Source organism: Neofelis nebulosa, chromosome 18 (genome assembly GCF_028018385.1).
Source record: "Neofelis nebulosa isolate mNeoNeb1 chromosome 18, mNeoNeb1.pri, whole genome shotgun sequence".
In the NCBI taxonomy this organism is placed as follows: Eukaryota; Metazoa; Chordata; class Mammalia; order Carnivora; family Felidae; genus Neofelis; species Neofelis nebulosa.
In genome coordinates this window covers 42,137,559-42,156,431 of record NC_080799.1, presented here as the reverse complement: position 1 = coordinate 42,156,431, position 18,873 = coordinate 42,137,559, and the positions used below count along the sequence as shown (strand labels likewise).

General features: G+C 47.1%; 1 protein-coding gene across 4 annotated transcripts in view; it reads right to left on the bottom strand.

The window, feature by feature from the left end:
- CREBBP (CREB binding protein) overlaps positions 1-18,873 on the bottom strand; it is a 127,112-nt gene that overhangs the window by 17,707 nt on the left and 90,532 nt on the right. For 3 of the 4 annotated variants that reach the window (XM_058710575.1, XM_058710573.1, XM_058710576.1), the window contains 8 exons: positions 17,352-17,768; positions 15,581-15,760; positions 14,427-14,616; positions 10,590-10,708; positions 9,012-9,251; positions 8,468-8,556; positions 2,922-3,032; positions 1,340-1,396 (listed from right to left, as the gene is read on the bottom strand). In XM_058710575.1, coding sequence (XP_058566558.1) covers positions 1,340-1,396; positions 2,922-3,032; positions 8,468-8,556; positions 9,012-9,251; positions 10,590-10,708; positions 14,427-14,616; positions 15,581-15,760; positions 17,352-17,768 — 1,403 coding nt within the window. The remainder of the gene's footprint in view (positions 1-1,339; positions 1,397-2,921; positions 3,033-8,467; positions 8,557-9,011; positions 9,252-10,589; positions 10,709-14,426; positions 14,617-15,580; positions 15,761-17,351; positions 17,769-18,873) is intronic. The other variant, XM_058710574.1, reaches the window with a different exon arrangement.

Here is an 18,873-nt window from a genome sequence, read left to right as displayed (position 1 = left end):
CTGGCTGCCGTTCCCATGTTTCCTGTTCATGCACAAGCATCTCAGCGGCCACCTAGATGGTCCCCTTCCTCACCTGCACAGTGTGGCTTCTCCTACCAAGAGGTGCTCCTTTATTTAGGTCAAGCTTCTACTTCCTGCCTGAGCTGTTGCTCTGAGTCTCCTAACTAGCTTCCTACTGGAAAGCAAAGTCATTTCCTGGCCTGGTGAATCCACCTCACAGATCCAGGATGATCTTTCCACAGCAGAAACCAATGAAGTCCTTCAAAACCTCCAGGGCACACAGAGGAGATCCGTATGTCAAAGAACAGTGTAAGTGGCCCTTCACCCAGTGCAGGGGAGGTTCACATAATGGGAACAACGGACACGGAACATCAGGACAGACGATCCACTGGTGATGAAAAATACGGGGCACAGCCTCCTCACGCACCAGGCACTATGCTGAGGCTGGAGCTCGAGTAGCTGCCGTGCCCTCCCCTACTGCCTGGGCACTGCTGCTGGGAAAGCCCGGGTGAGCTCCCAACAGGAAAGCCCTTCAAAATGAGCCCCTGGTGCAAAGTCTGCATCTTCCACTGCAGCATTCGACACCACCCCCTCCCCACCCCACCCCGAGCTGGGGCGCTGGGACCAAGGGAAGGAGGACCTATCTCTCGGCTCCCAAACATCCCATGGTGTTGGAGCCTGTGCTCACCGAAGCAACAGAACACGATGGGCACCTCCACACGCTGGGGTGCTCTGAGCACTTGGCTTTAGGGACCTGGAGACACTGCCACATGGAAGGAACTCTGAAGCCTCTTTAGGGGTTATCGCAAAGCAAACTTTGCAAAAGAAGCATCCTCACTGACCAGTGGAGACGACAAGAGGATTTGACAATGGCCTTTGGAAATACACCCAAGTGGCAAGAACATACGCCAGGCCTCCTGTTACTCGTTTTTAAACAGTCGTTTCTAAAAAGTTTCCTTTCTGAAATTTCCCTTTAAAAGGTGTTAGCGCTACCCCAGCAAACATTCGTATCTTTAGTCTCTAAAGAGTCACACTGAACGGCCTCTCAATAACCATGATGACGGAGTTAGCAGAAAGGTTCTGAGAGAACCAAAGCATCCATCTAATGTCATTGCTGTTAAAATTCAGGAACTGGACAGGATGCTGCAGAGACATACGTATTTTGTTTGAGGTAAAAAGAATGCATATCTGAAATAACTTCACACAGAGAATCCCACCCAGGGCAACCCACTCCCAACATTCCAAAGGGGCCTTCTCCTGCAGGCCCGTCACAAGGAGGGATTTTCCCGATCTGAAGCTTAAAATCCGAAAGTCAGAAAGAGATCGCTTATCTACTCACGGTTCAGGATCTAAGGTATCATTTTTCTTCTTTTCAAACTGATCCTTTGAAATTGTCCTTGTTTTAAAAAAAAAAAAAAAAAAAAAAAAAAGGGAAGAAAGAAAACTGTTAATTAACTAAATGTATTTCTTGAGCATGAACTACAGGGTCTGTGGGATATTATTTTATAACTACTTTTTCAAATAAAAAGTAAATAACGGTCAGCTGAAATCTCAAGTATAAAACTTATTTCCACAGAAAGTACTATCATAGGTTTTTCTCTATCTGCCTTGGATATTTCCTCCCAACTATCACCAGGACTTATTATATGATTTAATTAAGACTAGTCAAAATATGATGCCAAGATCGTGTCGAGACCCAAAACTACAAACTGTCAATTCAATCTGTACGGTGAATGACTCCTGGATCTGACTGATAATTGGCATGATCAACTCTTGTGATGGTAACTGAATTAGATGACACAAGATCAGCATCTACTTGGGGATATTTGACTTATTTTTAAAGAACTGAGTATTTGGTTTCTATACGGTCCTTTTGTTATGATCAGTGTATATGCGAATTATTTCTGATTCACAGAGTTATATAAGCCAATTATTAATCACGAAATTGGACCAAAGAGTTAGAATTACAAGGGACGTAAAAAAAAAACTGAATACAGAGAAGGTCTGTCCCGTCAGTTTGTACGTCTCACTAGTGGCCACGATTTGTTCTGTGTCTGGATAAAGTAAAGCTGACGTGCAGAGTCCGTGGCCACTGCTCGGGCGAGAAGCCTTCCCACTGGTGGTGGACAGTCACACTAGCAGGGCAGGAGTCATGACAGAGTCAGGAGAAAAGAGAGAACCACAAGATGCTGGCAGCCCTCGGCAGACCCGGTGGCCGGCAGGCTTTCGGTATCTCAAGCACGTGCACGAGTTGACCATTCAACTGGTGGGTTCGCCTCTTCTGGCCACGTTCTATGTGACCGCTCAGAGGTGAACTCCATCAGGGGATAAGCTTTGGGGAGGAAAAGGTGAACTCAGTGAAGGAATGAATGGACCAACTCAGGCCTGTGCACACTGGAGCAAGTGCCACACCTCCAGCCGCAAGGAGGCAGTTTACCCTCCGGGGCCTCACCGCCTTCCGTCACAAGCTCTGCAGCTTAGAGGACAGAGAGTTCAGCAGAAGATCGAAAGAATGCTAAAGACGGGGTACGTACACAAGATTCGTTTTTCGTCACTGCCAGTTCTGTCAAAAGGGAACTGGTTCCTTAGGTCTAAGTGAAAATTTACGATTTTCCCAAAGGGAGGAGGACCACCACCAGGAAAAAGCAGGAGTTTTAAAGGAAGAGACACGGGGAGGTCAACGGAGACCAGTCCGCTGCTGCGGAGGCTACGGGTGTCTCGTGAGGAGGGAAGAATGGGGAGGTGGCAGCCGTGTCTAGCTGAAGAGCTACATTCTGACGCAGGAACGTGGGCGTGGCGAATATGAAAAAACACACCACCCGGAAGTCAAAATGGCAGAGGTGCTTCCCTTTTAATCGTGGACAAGAGGGACAAAACAATTACGAGTCAACCCCCGAGAAAAATGACAGCATAGTACTTACGTCTGGGGTTGTGAAGGGTCGTCACCCAGGGTAACATTCTCCCCCTGGATCTCTGTGAAACACTTCTCACAGAAATGATACCTGTCAGCAAGAAGGCCATACTTGGGTGAACTGGTCCATCATAACACACAGCCACCCAAGCAACGAAGCCACCAATCAGAGCAGGGCAGATCACCACGACGAAGGGGGGGCGTTGTTGGTTGATTGATGGGTCAGTGAGGACAATGGAAGGAACAGGGGCAGGTGGGGAAGGGCAGGATTAGAGAACAGGGGAGGGAACAAATAGCACAGACATGAAGGTAAGACGCAAACACCGAGACAACACAGAGCAGAAAGCCAAGGCAAAGCTTGATTAGCATTCGGTCTCACTGCACACATCACAGGCCATCATCACTAACAACGGCTGGGCTCGGGCCAGCTCCGAGATGCAAACGTTTTCAAGGAGTTGTTAATACTAGAATTGCAAGGAGCCTCAATTTAGGAGTTCGAATTTTGTTATTACTTCAGAGAAAATCAAATATGACTCCAGGGTTTGCGATGGAGAAGTTTTACTTCGAACAAAACAGTCTGACAAAGGCCTTAAAAAAGCAATTATTTTTCAAAACGGAAAATTTATGCTTGACAGCAATTCACAGATTTTATTTCCGGTATTAAGCCAGATCTTTTAAAGGTATGAAAATGTTGGGCACGCAGAACCGGTTTTAATTTTTTTCCTGTTATTTTTCTCAGGTTAATCACTTCATTAAATGAGTTGCAATACGCATGAAACCAAATCCATATTCTGGACAAACATTTAACAGAAATGCAGTCGGGGTCAAAGACTTTCCAGCCATTTATCAGTACGAATGTACAGAGAAAAAAAACTGTGATATATTGTATAAACAATACAATATATGTAAATCCATGAACAATCAATCTCAAAGACTTTGAAAATTCAGTTCTGAAGCTTTGGTTTAAACTGTTTGGTACTGGGACCAATCATTCACCAATCTGAGATCCTCAGTGATTGACTGCTCTGACTTGGTGACAATCCAAGTTAAGCAAATTTGGAAAGTTGATCTTTATAGCACAATCTGCATTTGAGAAATTATCCATCACCCCAATGTCTTGTAAGACAATACAAGCCTGGGCTCAAGCTATCCAAGAAGAACAATTAAAATAAAAGCTCTTAAATGTTTGGAAAGGAGACGAATGAGAAATCAACAGAAGTGCAGGCTGACGCTGCATCAAACAAGATGAGCACACAAGAATACTGTAAAAATAAACAAGCCGAATGGAGGTGAATTCACAAGCGAAAAGGATGAGTAGAAGGTAGTGGCAGCAGCACAACAGAATGCGGTTTTAGTGCTCAAAACTACGTCTACAAGATGCCAAGAGGATTAGTGTTAAAGACACTGTGACGAGACTCGGAGCGCCACACCGCACGGACACGCGCAGGGGACGCGGCAGCTCGCAGGGTCACTCACGCACGCGCACGCGCACACACGCCTTCAAGGACGGAGGCGCAGGCCCCCACCCGGCCGTCTGTCTCCATTCCTGCTCACATCAGTCCCCAGCGAGTTCTAATTCTAGTCTTAATTACACACACTAAGCATTCTGTCTGCTGGACTTCACCGACTAAACACACAGAGTCAATTAAAAGCACAAAACTTCGGAGTGCAGCATCTCAAAATGGTCCGATCTTTCCGTCTGTCGATGAGGGCATGACAGACTCACTGTGGGGAGGAACTGGATTAATGAGAGTTTCTTCCCGGGACCAGTTTAGTTTACTTGTGATGATCCAATCAATGAATTCTGCCCAAGAGTAAAAACTCTGACCAAGAACAAACAGATAAATATTGCTGTTTAAAGATATCTACATCTATGTTTTTGTTTTGTTTTGTTTTGTTTTCCGAATCAACTATAACAAGATGCTGGCTATTCACTATTTTGGAAATGTTCTCACAGAGCCTTAAATCATGTGGTAAACAGGATTTCCATGTGCAGGAGGGCGTGATTGTCACTGGCAATTAAAGTGCAGAAACCATGAACCAATTCAGGGGCAAACAGAACAATATGCAAAAAAGACATCCCCCTCAACACGAACTATTTCTCTTTTAAAAATAAAACTTGTAGGGGCGCCCGGGTGGCTCAGTCGGTTGAGCGTCTGACTTCGGCTCAGGTCATGATCTCACACTCCGTGAGCTCGAGTCCCGTGTCAGGCTCTGTGCTGACCGCTCAGAGCCTGGAGGCTGCTTCGGATTCTGTGTCTCCCTCTCTCTCTGCCCCTCCCCTGCTCATGCTCTGTCTCTCTCTGTCTCAAAAATAAATAAAAACATTTAAAAAAATAAAAATAAATAAAAATAAAACTTGGAATTGAGTGTTCCAATTCATTTTATGATCGAGCATACAGCCACCGCCGGCTAGCGAAAAGGTGAACTCGTCTGGAAGTGAAATCGCCACAATAATTACACGTGAGGCAAAACGGCTTTAAGATCCTGGACAGACTCTTAGCCCTTATTCGAGCAGGACATCAAGCCCAGCGACATCCAGGAAACAAGAACCGTCAGCCCATCACTCTCCGGCGGAGGAGACTAGCCCGGGGCAAAGCCCTGATGCCTTAATGGCAGACCCCAGTGATGCTGGAGGCCTACACGTACCTCCACGGGCAACTAACCCGGATCTCCAAAGCACCTCCGGGATGGAAACCGGGAGGCACAGAAACAGTGTGTGTCCCAAAGCAAGTGGAGACATGGGAGAATTGAACGGGCTGGGTTTGAGAAGGGTCCTGAGAGGCAGCAACAGTCTGGAGAAGGGGCACAGCCACCCACTGGTCAAGTCTGCTGAAACTGCCCTGGCAATCGCTGGGGGACACACTGGAATGCCAGACTGTCCCCCCTTTATTACCTAGTCCCAACTTTATTCCCCCTAAAAATACAGAATGGTTCAGAAAGTCACTTTTCAATCTTAAGAGCCTCGTTGACGCTCTGCCTTGTGTGAAGAAAGCAACCAGATGAACATGGAGCTGCAAAGGAGAAATACTTCCCGTGACCCAACAACGATGTGCGCGTGGGCACCTAGAAGTAGCACAATGTGATCGCGTAGTTTATCTGTAAGGGTACTTTAATGGATGGAGTAAATTTTCAAATGCAGATTGGTTTAAGTACCATAATAGTCTACAAAAATAACGGGGATATCTAAAGATAGTATCTGAAAAATTTATCCACAAGTTTTCCCAACATGAGTTTCAAATATTCAAAGCATGGAAACAAGTGAAGACGGGTTTACATGCTAGTTTACATTAGTTTCACTTGTTCAGATGGTCTGTAGGACATCCGATGGCTCGAGGTGCCCAGTTTAGGACAAGGAGTGCCAAAACAATTATTTGTGAGAACACCACGGTGTTCGCAAGTAGTCAGAGATGCAAATAAAAACTTAAGCAGTTAAGATGTTCATCGTGGAGTGAGGCCACTGCTTTCTTAGCATTACAGCACGTTAGTCTCTGCAAGCACAGTGTCCTAGGAAGCAGGCCTTGCGAGATTCAGTGAAGGAACGGGATGCCTACGCTTTAGGCCAGAACTTTATTTCTGTCTCTACTCGTAAGAAAAACACTTTTGTTCAGTAAAGATGAAATTCTACACAAAAATAAACCCGGACATTTCAGATCTTCCCAAACAACCCCATGGCTGTGCTCCCCGAGTAACCTCCTGCCGGAGAGAAGTGTGCCTTGATCCTATCAATTCTACTGAAATTAATTGCTCTCAAATGAGCAAATCAGTAAAGGCAGGGTCCCGAAGGACACAGGAACAGCGAAACAACAATGAAAAGGCCCCCAAATTTTAGAAATGGAAGGAAGCAACCTGCTGTCTGTTCTTCCTTCTAGACCCAAACCACGTTGGGCACTCAGCAGCGGGGGCATTTGTCTGGAAACAGGTAACTGAAATCCGTTCTCTTAAAATTTCCCAACTTTATTTTGCTTGGCACATAAGTTTCCAAAGTGAATTCCTGTTCATTGTTTCACGGAGACTGACAACCGAGGTTGTTAGGGAAGGTGTTACTGTGCTCGTATTATGAACAAGAAGGTAAAACTTCATACGTTATGGGGCACGCTAAAGGTCAGGGGGCTAGAACTGTAGCTGAAAGGGCCAGAACTCCCACAAGAGCACTTGTCAGTACAGGAGAGATTCCATCAAGAAGGAACTATGGTATTATTTCAAACTGTCTCCCACCGATAGAAAGGGAAGCTAGGACAGAAACTAAATTCCTGATGTTAACGTATTTTTAACGTTAAGGATGGGGTACAGGCCACACTCCAGCACCTCACTCTAACTGAACGGTGCCCGAACAAGCAGGCTGGGCAAGGCTCAGCAATCTTTCTTTTGAGACATGTTTATGTCAATAGTTTTTGCTTTTGTTTTAAAGTAGAATTTTGAAGGGATTTACTAATTATAAATATGATTAGATATTTTTAAAAACTGGAAGTATTTTAAAATCATCAGAACACAGATAATTTCCAAACTAAATATTATTGAGGCCTGCGCGTGTACCTCTGAACAAACAACAAAAAGCCCTCTACTTCGAAATATAGGAACATATGCAATTACTAGAAGCAGACAAGATCAAATCATCAGAACATCAAACCCTAATACTGACATTTAATACGTGAGCCTACAGACGAGGAACAGGCACAGAGCTGAACCTTGGCCACAGAAATCTGGTCGCCTATTCCTCAAATGGAGGCAAGGTAACTGAATGTGACCAAGATTTACAACCTGTGCCCCCAGGGAGGATGCCCTCGTGCTACGGCAACCTGTGGCTGCCTGAAACAGGAGACACAGACAAGTTCAATCCCCCAAACTACGGAGGTTGTATTTGTGTGGGGCAAATTAACAACAAAAAAAATACCATTTTCATTCTCTTTTACGTAAGACAGAAAACCCATTTAGCCATCCCCACATTTTAAGAGAATGGCAAATATTTCTCCAGGATAACTACCACTCACAAAACCCTGAAATGGCCATCCTATGACGGGGAGAACTCAACAAGAATGCAAGATCTCATTCAGTGTTGTGTTATTAATTTAAAAAAAAGTTTAAGTCTAAAGCTTTTATTCATTTTTATTTACTTTTCCTTTTATTATTTTTTTAATGAAATATCATCAACAGTCTTTCCATCAGACTGTCCGGCCCAAATTATGTAGGCAAATATTTACACGTGAAATAATAAAATACAACGTTTCCACTTAAGATCTTCAAAAAGGTAGGTCAACCGGTATTAGAGTTACTCTGGACTCCAGACTCTTCGGTGGTTACAGTTTGGAAAGACCACAGCTTAAGAACTAACCTTCCTGACTCAAGTAGTGCAGCAAGCAGGAGCTTATTTGCTACCGTGTAAGAGCATGCTTTCAAATTAAGAGATCATGGGCCTGAGTGACTAAGCAGCACGGAGAGTGGCCCATTTCATTAGAACTCCAGAAAAGAAATAACCCAGGCTATACTCAGACGGACCTGCTCGCCCTGAGACCTTCGTCCTGTGCCTATAAGCCAGGACGCTGGCTCGGTGCTCACCTGTTCTGATAGCTGTAGTAGGCAGCGTCGCGAGGAATTGTACACAGCTGCTTCCCGTAGCAGCACAAAGTCTGTGGGGAAAACTCATACTGCAAAAACAAAGGAGAAAATACTAAAAACGTATCCCAGGGACTGTCCTACAATGCTCCAGTTCACTAAGAAGAGCTGTCAGATTCAGCTAGTAAGATATTCCTATTGGTACATGGTATAGTTTTCTAACAATTTGCATAGCTGTTTAATAAAGACATTTTTGGATTCCATGTGACAGAATCAACGTCAAAAGACATTTGTTACACATTGATAAAGGTACAGAGGAGCAGCCAGAAACGCATAACCCAAGGTCCTCCCCAATAAGTAACTCTAGCTTTGATCACCCATTACATGGCTTCAGGCAATCGATTGGTTTTACAAATGCCCAGACTCCATCCGGGTCCTTCCCAGAATACAGCTGGGATACAATGTGGAGTCTATCATGTTATCATAATACCTGCTCTGGCTAATTTAACCAGCAAAGTTCACTTTCCAAAAAAAGTCTAAACTGTACCTTGCGCCCACAACAATATCCAAGGGACTGCATGACGGGGTCAATTTCCTGCTCAAAGACCTCAGCAAGTTTGCTGCAGAACTTATAGACCCGGGACGTCTTCCGGTTATAGAGCCAGGCGTTGTTGAACATGAGCCAGACGTCATCCACATACTGCCAGGGTTCTTGGTACTGCCCCGTGTCCAGCTTCCGCTTGATGGTGGAAAGGTCCATAGGGTTCTTCACAATGTCAAAATAATCCTTAAAGACAAAAAAGTCTCAGTCTAGTGGATCCCCCCAATACTAAATGCCAGCCTTGCATAGCAGCTTTATCTTAAACAAAACAGAAACAGGAAGTACCAGAACAACTTCATTTCTAATAGCAACAAATGGGAAATGAGAAGAAAATAACCTCTGACCTTCCTCTGGTTGAATTATCTAAAACCGTAATTAGTTTTGTCAGGTGTGACCAAATTATTTCAAAGGCAAAGAGAAAAATAATATTAACAAATTATTTAATAAAAGAATGGGTAAAAGATGTTAATAGAAACCTCCTTGGTTTTTACAATTTATTTTTAAAAAAGGTTTATTTATTTTTGAGACAGTATGGGCGGGGGAGGGGCAGAGAGAGAACAGGGAGGGCAGAGGATCCACAGCAGGAGCAGGCTCCACCGCTGTCAGCAGAGAGCCGGATGCAGGGTTCGAACTCACAAACCGTGAGCTGGTGACTTGAGCTGAAGTGAGTTGCTCAACCGACTGAGCCACACCCTGATGCTCCGAAAAATTTTGAAGTAAGGATTTTAAACCACGGAATTAAAATGGTAAGCACATTTTTTTTTTTAAATTTTTTTTTCAACGTTTATTTATTTATTTTTGGGACAGAGAGAGACAGAGCATGAACGGGGGAGGGACAGAGAGAGAGGGAGACACAGAATCGGAAACAGGCTCCAGGCTCCGAGCCATCAGCCCAGAGCCTGACGCGGGGCTCGAACTCACGGACCGCGAGATCGTGACCTGGCTGAAGTCGGACGCTTAACCGACTGCGCCACCCAGGCGCCCCTTAAAATGGTAAGCACATTTATCAGACAATATGTTTTTCTAGAGATTTACTCTTGGTCCTGGCAAGCAAGATGAAATTCCAAGACAAAAAACACAAAAACAGAAACAAAAATAGTAACACTGTTTAAAAGAAATCTGTTGGGTCACTATGGCCTTTGCGAGACGACCCAGAGACACCAAAATGAGAGGCCCAGGTGTTTTCCAACTGATGATGACCAGTTCTTTAAAACCAGCCTTTGAGACGAAGGCTCACACACAGCCCCAAATCTAAGTGAGGCTCCCGGGGCCGTGTGTTTGCAGGCGGTGTGCCCCGGTGCGCTCCCCCACCTCGGACCCTGGGGCAGACAGAATAGGTGGGGAAACACACACCCCACCCAGTGAGTTAAAGGTGTATAAGAAAGGTGGGCTACTGATTCGACAGAGAAGTTTTTTTATAGGCGAAAAGTCTTCCAAACAAGGGTACGCCACCCAATTTTGAGGTGAAACATGGACACGCGGGAACTACGCTGGCACGGTTACACTGTCACTACGTGAACTTACCGGGATCCCTAGCAGCTGGGGGTCCACAGGCTGCCGGAAAGGCAAGGACTCCGGGTCCTGGCGGTACAGCGCTTCCAGGGTTGGCATCAGAGCCTGGCGTAACTCTTCCGGCTTAAAGACTGCGGGTAGAAAAACCAGGGGATGACACCATTCACGAGGCACGCAGACGCCTCACCCGCCACATTCCAAATCGAAGCCCGGTCTGCCTCTCTAAGGGTCCAGCCATCTCCATCCCCAGGGCCACCCGTGCCACGAGGCCTGCAAGGGCCCCCGTTCCCAGCAGGGGCCGTAGACACTCTAAAGCTACGGTGTGGGGCTTCTGTAAATACAGTAACGGGGTTTTAAAAGTGCACCTACGTCATGAGACCAAATACCACACTGACAAGTTCGCCTCTTCGGTAAAAGGGTTTCCAACATTAAAACTGTGTTGAACCGAAAATGAAGCTAACTCCCAAATCTGCTTGAGCCAATGGGTGGTAATAAAGCCATTTTATTGGAAGGGGCCTTTCTTCCTCTGGTGACGCTCTTTCTGTCCTTGGCTGAGGTAATCTCAGGCACCTGAGAAAAACGGTTTTGTATTCCAACCTAACAAACGTACATACTAAGAGAGCTACCAAATCAGATATTTTCCCCCAAAGTTCTGTGCTGTTCTCTCCACCCCTCAGCCACTCCACTTCCTACTACGCTTTCCGTTGTCACCAATCAAGGATGAACACCAGCTGCCAAATACATTCAAGACAGTAGGTTCGCACAAAACCCAATGAGTATTCATGGCCAGGAAAATGTGCGTGACAACCCACGAAGGCAAGAGGCGGCTCAGGTGGCAGTGCTCAGGTCGTGCCGCGCCCCGCCCCGCAGTGGGGACCACTGCCGGCCCAGCGCCACTCCCCTCTGCGCGCAGAGGCCGGGCCTGCGGAGCGGATGTGCCCGATGGGAGCCTCGAGAGAACACACATCCTGCCTTCGGCTAACCCCTTCTCTTCTATTCTGTTCTTTACAGAAATGGAGTAGCGTTTGGTTTTCTTTGAGTAATTCTTTATAAGAAAACAATTCTTTAGTTAATCAACAGCTTTTGCATTCTTCTTAGGCCAGGGGTCAGCAAACTCTGACCCACCGGCCCACTCCAGCCAGCTGCCTGCCTGCGTACAGCTGGGGAGCTAAGGTTGGTTTTTATTCTTTTTAATGGTTAGGAAAAAAAGAAAATAGTAGTATTTCATGATACATGAAATCAAAGGTTAGTCTCCAGAAGTAAAGGTTTATTAGAATGCAGTTCTGCTCTGTCTGTGGCGGCTTTCAGGCCACGAAACAGAGTGGCTGCAACAGAGACCGAACGGACAGACGCAAAGCCCACAGGGACTATCTGGCTCTTCATGGGGAGCGCGCTGCCCCCTGCTGGAGGCTGCATCCCCTCCTGGTGGCAAGCTCACACGTGGGTCACTTGGGTCCATCGCTTATTTACTCGCTCACTACACATTTGTTTAAGACACCTATGCCGAGGGAAAAGCATTTTCAAACTCCTGTCTTCAGCCGCTAGCACTTCCTCAGTCACATTTCAAGTGCTCAGGAGCTACGTGTGGCTGGTGACAAGCACAAAGAGCACAGATAGGTAACGTTCCTGTCGTCACAGAAAGTTCTAGCACTGCTCTAGGCCCTTTCCAAGGGTCTCCGAAATCGTTTACTTCTGTAACATAAAATGATTTTCACAGTAACACTAGGCTGTCATCTTCCTGCCGCACCATGTGGACATTTGCACAAACAAGCAAAAGGAACCACGAGCAACATCACTCGTGCCGCAGTACCACGCAGGCAGCGGCGCCAAACCCGACTCCGTCGTCACCGTGCTCTCTGCTGCTGTGCACACAGAGGAAAACGCGGCAGCCGCACTCAACATCATCCTCGGTCGAGGAGTAAACGTTATTACTGTCAAGGATCTCAACCCTTGGCTACACGTCTTGATCTCGCAGCACCGAACAGGAAGCGGGCGTCAAGCACTTCCCCGTGTGCGGCCAATGCCCCGGGAGGAGGCGCTCGTGCGTGCGAGGCCGACAGCGGAAGCGGCTGCTTTTCTCAGCTCCAAACAGTACGACTGGGAAAAAGACCGCTAGACAAGCTCCGGGTATTCAGATCTGGGTATGTGGCAGATACTCTCCCAAAAAGGAACAGAATGGGCCAGTTACACCAAGGACAATACACAGTATTTGTTGCCAATGATAAAATTTGGACTTAGGTCCAAATCAGAATTTGGAGAAACTTCTACCTGCCACGTGAGCTTGATTTGACAGCCTCTCAAAATTCCCAAGACTTCTTTTGAAGAGATTCATAGCGATGTTAATAAATGTGATTTTAAACAAATAGTGTACAGTGAAGGGGCGCCTGAGTGGCTCAGTCAATTAAGCGCCTGACTTCGGCTCAGGTCGTGATCGCACAGTTTGTGGGTTCGAGCCCCAGGGTGGGATCTGGGCTGAGAGCTCAGAACCTGAAGCCTGCTTCAGATTCTGTGTCTCCCTCTCTCTGCCCCTCCCCCGCTGGCGCTCTATTTCCCTCTCTCTCAAAAATAAAATAAACACAATATATCGTACAGTGAAGTATGCTGACATCTGGAAAATCGGCGTAACTCAGCAAGCCGAATTCCAAGATGACCAAAGGATCGTGTTATTAAAAAATGAAACGACCCCACCCACCCCGCCACGGGTAAAGGATTCATTCACGGCACAAGGCAAACAGATGGACTGTAATGTCACCGGGCATGACACCTTCAGTGCTGCTGTGGACCCAGACTGCACACTGCAACTGAGCTCTGTGAAACTTCCCCTCACTGAGTTTTGGCGTAGTATCAAACCAGAATGCTCCCAATGAACTGAAACAAACGAGGCAGCGCAAGAGAGCTGGTAGCAGCAGACAGGAGAGTCCAGCCGTGTCTGCCAGACTGAGTCACAATGTTGTAAAGAAAACACTGTCACGACTCTAAGTATGTTTGCTCTGGGAAGCTTATTTTTCATAAAAATATGTTATTCATGGACACCATGGAACAGGTGTGTTAGAGAAATACGTATTTTTAAATTTCCGACAGAATAAACAGCGACATAATCCACACAAACAAAACCTCTGGGGTCCTCAATTTTTAGGAGTATAAACGGGCCTGAGACCTGAAAGCTTCTGGTAGCCCGTTATCTCCAGGGTCCCTCTCACTGGCAAAATTATAGAATGTCAGCCTCCGATACATCTCTGTCGTCTTTCCCAAATGTGTCACATGCAGTCCTTCTCTTTCTGAGAGACATCCCATCTCCAAGAGTCACCTAACAATGTTCCAACACCCCGTTAACCTCCTTACTCGGGACCTCCGATGGGCAGAGAGCATCCTCACTCACGCGCCCCTCCCGCTGCACCAGGCCACTGGGGCCCACTGGCGCTGCACACTGACTCTTGGCACCCCGCTTCCCATCCATATCAGCACACACATGTGCTGCCTCGGTGAGAATTTCCCTGGCATGGCTTTCGGGCGTCCTCCTGCTCAAATCTACCAGTGGCTGTACACGTCTCGCCAGGCAAAAGCCCGAGCTCCTCGGCGGGTGCAAGGACTCGGACGCACCCACCCCTCTGGCCTGTCCCTCAGAGCCGTGGCCCGTTTCTCATTCCTCCCATAAACCCTGCGGGCCCTTAAGCCAGAGTCCAGCTCGCTGTCGTCGTTTCTGAAGAGGTAAGACTGGGGGAAGGGCAGGCAGGTAAGATACAAGGGGAGGGGCGGTTACTTTTCTGCTTTAGCTTCTAGCCCACAAGTGTGGAATCACAACACGGTGGAAAAGCAGCACAGTTCAAAAGTTCAGGAAACACAACCTACTTTTTTTGCGTGGCTGTGAAGGAGATGTTGACTGAGAGGCAGCCCCATTAGCGCTGCTCTCTTCTTCCTCTTTAGTTTCTACTTTGACTTCCGGTTTCTTCTCGTCCACTTCCATCGGTTCCGATTTCTGTTCTGTTGTGTCTGTTTCTTCTTTAACTTGAGAAGACCCTTGCAGATCCTCCTCCATCATCTTAAAAGAAACAAAATTACAGATAATGATGTACGAATATCACAAACCTTTATTCTAACTCAGCCTCATCGGAAAGCTCTCAACAGTCTACCCGGGCCTGTCAAAACCTTCCCCTGCTCAGCGCTGCATTTACCGTGCGCTTCTCTCCTCAGGGAGGAGTGGAGCACCTGGGGCCGGGTGAGCTGCCTTCATACAGCACCACTGCAATTAGAGTGCTAATGTAACAATTTCACATGCCAGAGTGCGTAAAAGACGTGGCCCCCACGCACCCATGACCTGCTCAGTGCTTGTACACAGAGGAACTCCTACTTTGGAACAAGACTCTCCTTGAAAACTGGGGCCAACTTTCAAACGCCACATCGCTCTGAGGGCCAGGGAGGTGAGAGAGACGGTGCAGCGGGAGGCGTGCAGGCCGGCAGAGGAGCAGAGACTCTGGCAAACTGGGGCGCCCGATCCCCATCTAAAGGCTGCGGCCGGGGCTCCCACCCAGACTGCCGCCACGGGAGTGCGAGCACAGTGCTGGGGGAGCTTGTCGTTTTCAAAGAAAAGCCAGAAATCCAGCATTATTTGTAATTCCTTGTTCCTAAAAACATTGCGTGGGCCAAACAAAACCTGTCTGTGGGGCTGGATCTAGTTTTCAACTTTTGGCACAGGCGAATTCGTGCGTGAGCACGCCCTTGTGCCTTCGGGACTCTGCAGAGCCGTGGTGACATGTCACTGGATGATCCCGTCATTTAAGATATAAACTGGAACTCTTCATTTCTGGCAAAATAAAATGAAGTCTATACCTAGTACCTAAAAATGACCAATCTGTTTTTAATCTGTACCTTCTCTGAACCCGTAATCAAGCAGGATATTAAAACAAAAAGCAGGGTTGTCCACGGAGGGCCTGTAGCATCTCCCCTTGGGACACTTTAGGGACACTTGTGCTGCACATTTGCTCACGCCCGGGAACGGCACCTACCGCAGACCCCGGCTCCCCCTTGGATTCACTGGCATCAGGCTCAGTGTCCTCAGTCTTGACCTCTGCTTTCATCTCCAGCATCGGTGCCTCGGGTCCTGGCTGCTGGGAGTTGGTTTCGGCGCTGGCCACCGAGGAAGGAGTGGGGACCCGGTTATCGATGCTGGCTGCTGCCTGGGAAAGCTGTGGAGAGACAAAGATCATCATCTTTGTTAACACCACAGCACAAACGACGTGAAACTCTGCGGCTGAACCAATACACGCTTTTATGTTACCATCTCTCAACACTAACCTAAGAGACACAAAGAACTAAAGGACAGAGAAGTTAAAATAGGAATCCCAGAGGAAGTCAGCATTGAGCAGAAACACAAAGAACTTCCCACCCAGAATGCAGAGATGGGACAGCAGGGCTTTCTACATTTTGATATAAAACTAGTTTCCGGGAGTTTTCTACCTAAGTCACAGAACCTCCCATTTTAAAATTAACTGGGGCGCCTGGGTGGCTCAGTCAGTTGGGCGGCCGACTTTGGCTTAGGTCATGATCTCGCAGTCTGTGAGCTCGAGCCCCACGTCCAGCTCTGTGCTGACAGCTTGGAGCCCGGAGCCTGCTTCGGATTCTGTGTCTCCCTCTCTCTCTGCCCCTTCCCCATTCGCAATCTGTCTCTCTGTCTCTCAACAATGAATAAATATTAAAAAAAAAAATTCTTTAAAGTGAACTCCTTCCAATAAAGCCACTGGCGTTTATCGTAAAAGGCTGGAACTCAGATAAACACGTATACGAGTAGGAGTGCATGCCCGTATGGAACAAGAACATATAATCATCCTGTTAATTGCAGGAACAGAGGTGGTGGAGGTAGTGGAGGAATAAGCAAACATTAAGGGAAGGAACTACCACCAGAATTCTCAATTTTCAAAGTCTCACCTAATGGAGTTTTAATTTAATTAAATAAAAGAGAACATAAAATAACACAGGGATCTCATTTACAGATAAACAACATAAAATAAGGCTAAATAAAAAGCACATTCCCTATGAAGAAATACAAACAGTAATGTTATACGGGGGTTGTTGTTGAGATTTTGATAGGTTTATAAATAAAACATCCTTAGTCCCCAAGAATGAAGTTCACGTATTTCAGGGGGAAGGGTGGTTTCTAAGTTAGGCTGATAAGACGACAGACAGGAAGATGTCAGCGGTCACCAGGGCAGGGGTGCAGAGGTGGTGAGTGGGCCGCACCGGCTGCTCGCTGCCAGCAGGTCCGCGGAGCACGGGGCAGACCTGAGCCACAGGAAGTGCTAACCTGAGTCTGCCATTTTGTCACGGAAAGAAAAGGCTCCTGGTCTGAAAACAAGGCTAACAGGTGAAGGCAAAGCACACACAATTAGGTACGTGTCTTGTTCACCAAACACAGGAGTTTAAGAGAAAAACTGCTAAAACTCAGAGGATGTCAACCTGGGATGGATAATGGGGAACACACGGCTTCTAAGTATAGACAGTTTAAAAAATCTACAGAGGACCCATGTGGGATTTCTTTATAAGTGCCCATTTCTGAAAACTCATTTAATTAGGGAAGATAATCTTAAATCACATCCAGCCAAACACAAACACGGCCTATGGAGCCAATGTCGGAAATCAAACACAGCTCGTTATGGTTGGATTAGGGCACAGATACTTTCTGGGGCCGCACCGAAACGCTGTAGCAACTTCACGACAGCGTTTTTTATGGAGAAGTTCTCCATTATGAGTCTCCACCCAAAGACAGACCGCAAGGCTCACCGGTGTGCCGGGAGGCTGGGCATGCACAGGCGTCGGCTGCTGTTGTGATGACTGAGGGGTGGCCACAGACGGGGGCTGGACTGGGGTCTGAGGCTGTGGGGTCACCTGGGCCTGGGCTGCTGCCTGGACCGTCGGGGTGCTCTGGGTCTGGCTGGCACTGGGCACCGAGCCGGGAGTCGGGGTAGGGGTCTGCCCGGAAGACGACACAGGAGTCGATGGCTGGGTGGGAGCTGCTGGCTGGGGAGGAGTCATCCCAGGTGCCGACGGGTGCTGGAGAGACGGCATGCCCGCGGCCGTGGAAGCAGGGGGTGGCGTCTGGTGCAACGGTGACTGTGTCACTGGTGGACAAGGCAGCTGGCTGGCCTGAGGCCCAAGCATGTTCAGAGGGTTAGGAAGAGCAGCACCAGGCACCTGTCCCTAACGGAGGGAACAGAGTATGTTAAAATAATTTTCCCCATGTCAGAATGTGGCAATAGACTTGAAGAATTAAATGCATGAAAATCTAACCACGGTCTCCTGGTGAGGTCTGCCTGGTGAGGTCTGCCGGTTTCAAGAGAATGTTCCATTGGTAACAATTCACCCAGCTGTACACTTACAACAACATGCACTTTCCAGCGAAGTTACTGCTACAAAATAGCTCTCGTACCGTGACTTACAGACCCGCTGAAACGTCTGGCTCAAACGAGCACGTCCACTCAGCTTACTAGCATCATGCTCCAAAGCATCTACCCACAGCTCAGACCACTGGAAGAAGTATTTCTCTTTTGCAAAAAAGCTGAGTTACTAAAACACTGAAATGTTTCAGTACAGTGATTTGCAACTGGGGACACGCTTCACATGATTATTTGCGGACTTTTAAAGAACAGATTCCAAATCACTGCTCTCGGGCAGGGGTCTGCAAACCAGCGACCGTGGCCAAATCCAGCTAGCTGCCTGTTCCTCTAATAAAGTCTTATTGAAACACAGCCACACCCCCTCATTTCATTTATGTGTGAATGAATATGCCTATGGCTGCTTTTGCACTACAAGTGGAGCTGAGTCGTTAAAACAAAGACCCTTATGGCCCACAGAGTGAAAACTATTTACAGGACAAGTTTGCTGTTCTAGAGCAAGGACGTACTACAGACAGTAAGAATTAATTAACAAACATTTAGTGAGTAAATCTAGTGTAGCCAATGACCTCTTTTCAATATTACTTCATGCAAAAAACAAAAACATGAACATTATCTTCCGGGGGAAGACGTGGCCTGTCTTAAATACAGGTGTATCGGCACACGGCAGCAATCTGATGCCCAACAGTTAACAATGGTCACAAAGGGGAAAAAGTGAATAATGAATGGGAAATAGTTCTCTTCAGCCTTGAACAGAGTACTTACAAACACATTCAACAAGAAGGGCTCAATCAGTCTAGTTATAGCCTGATTCACCTGGGATGGTCAGACAGACAGACAACAGGGTATTTCAACCCTATGGTCAGGAGTGGAGTCACAGGGCCTTTCCTCACCCTTTAACACTCAAGGTC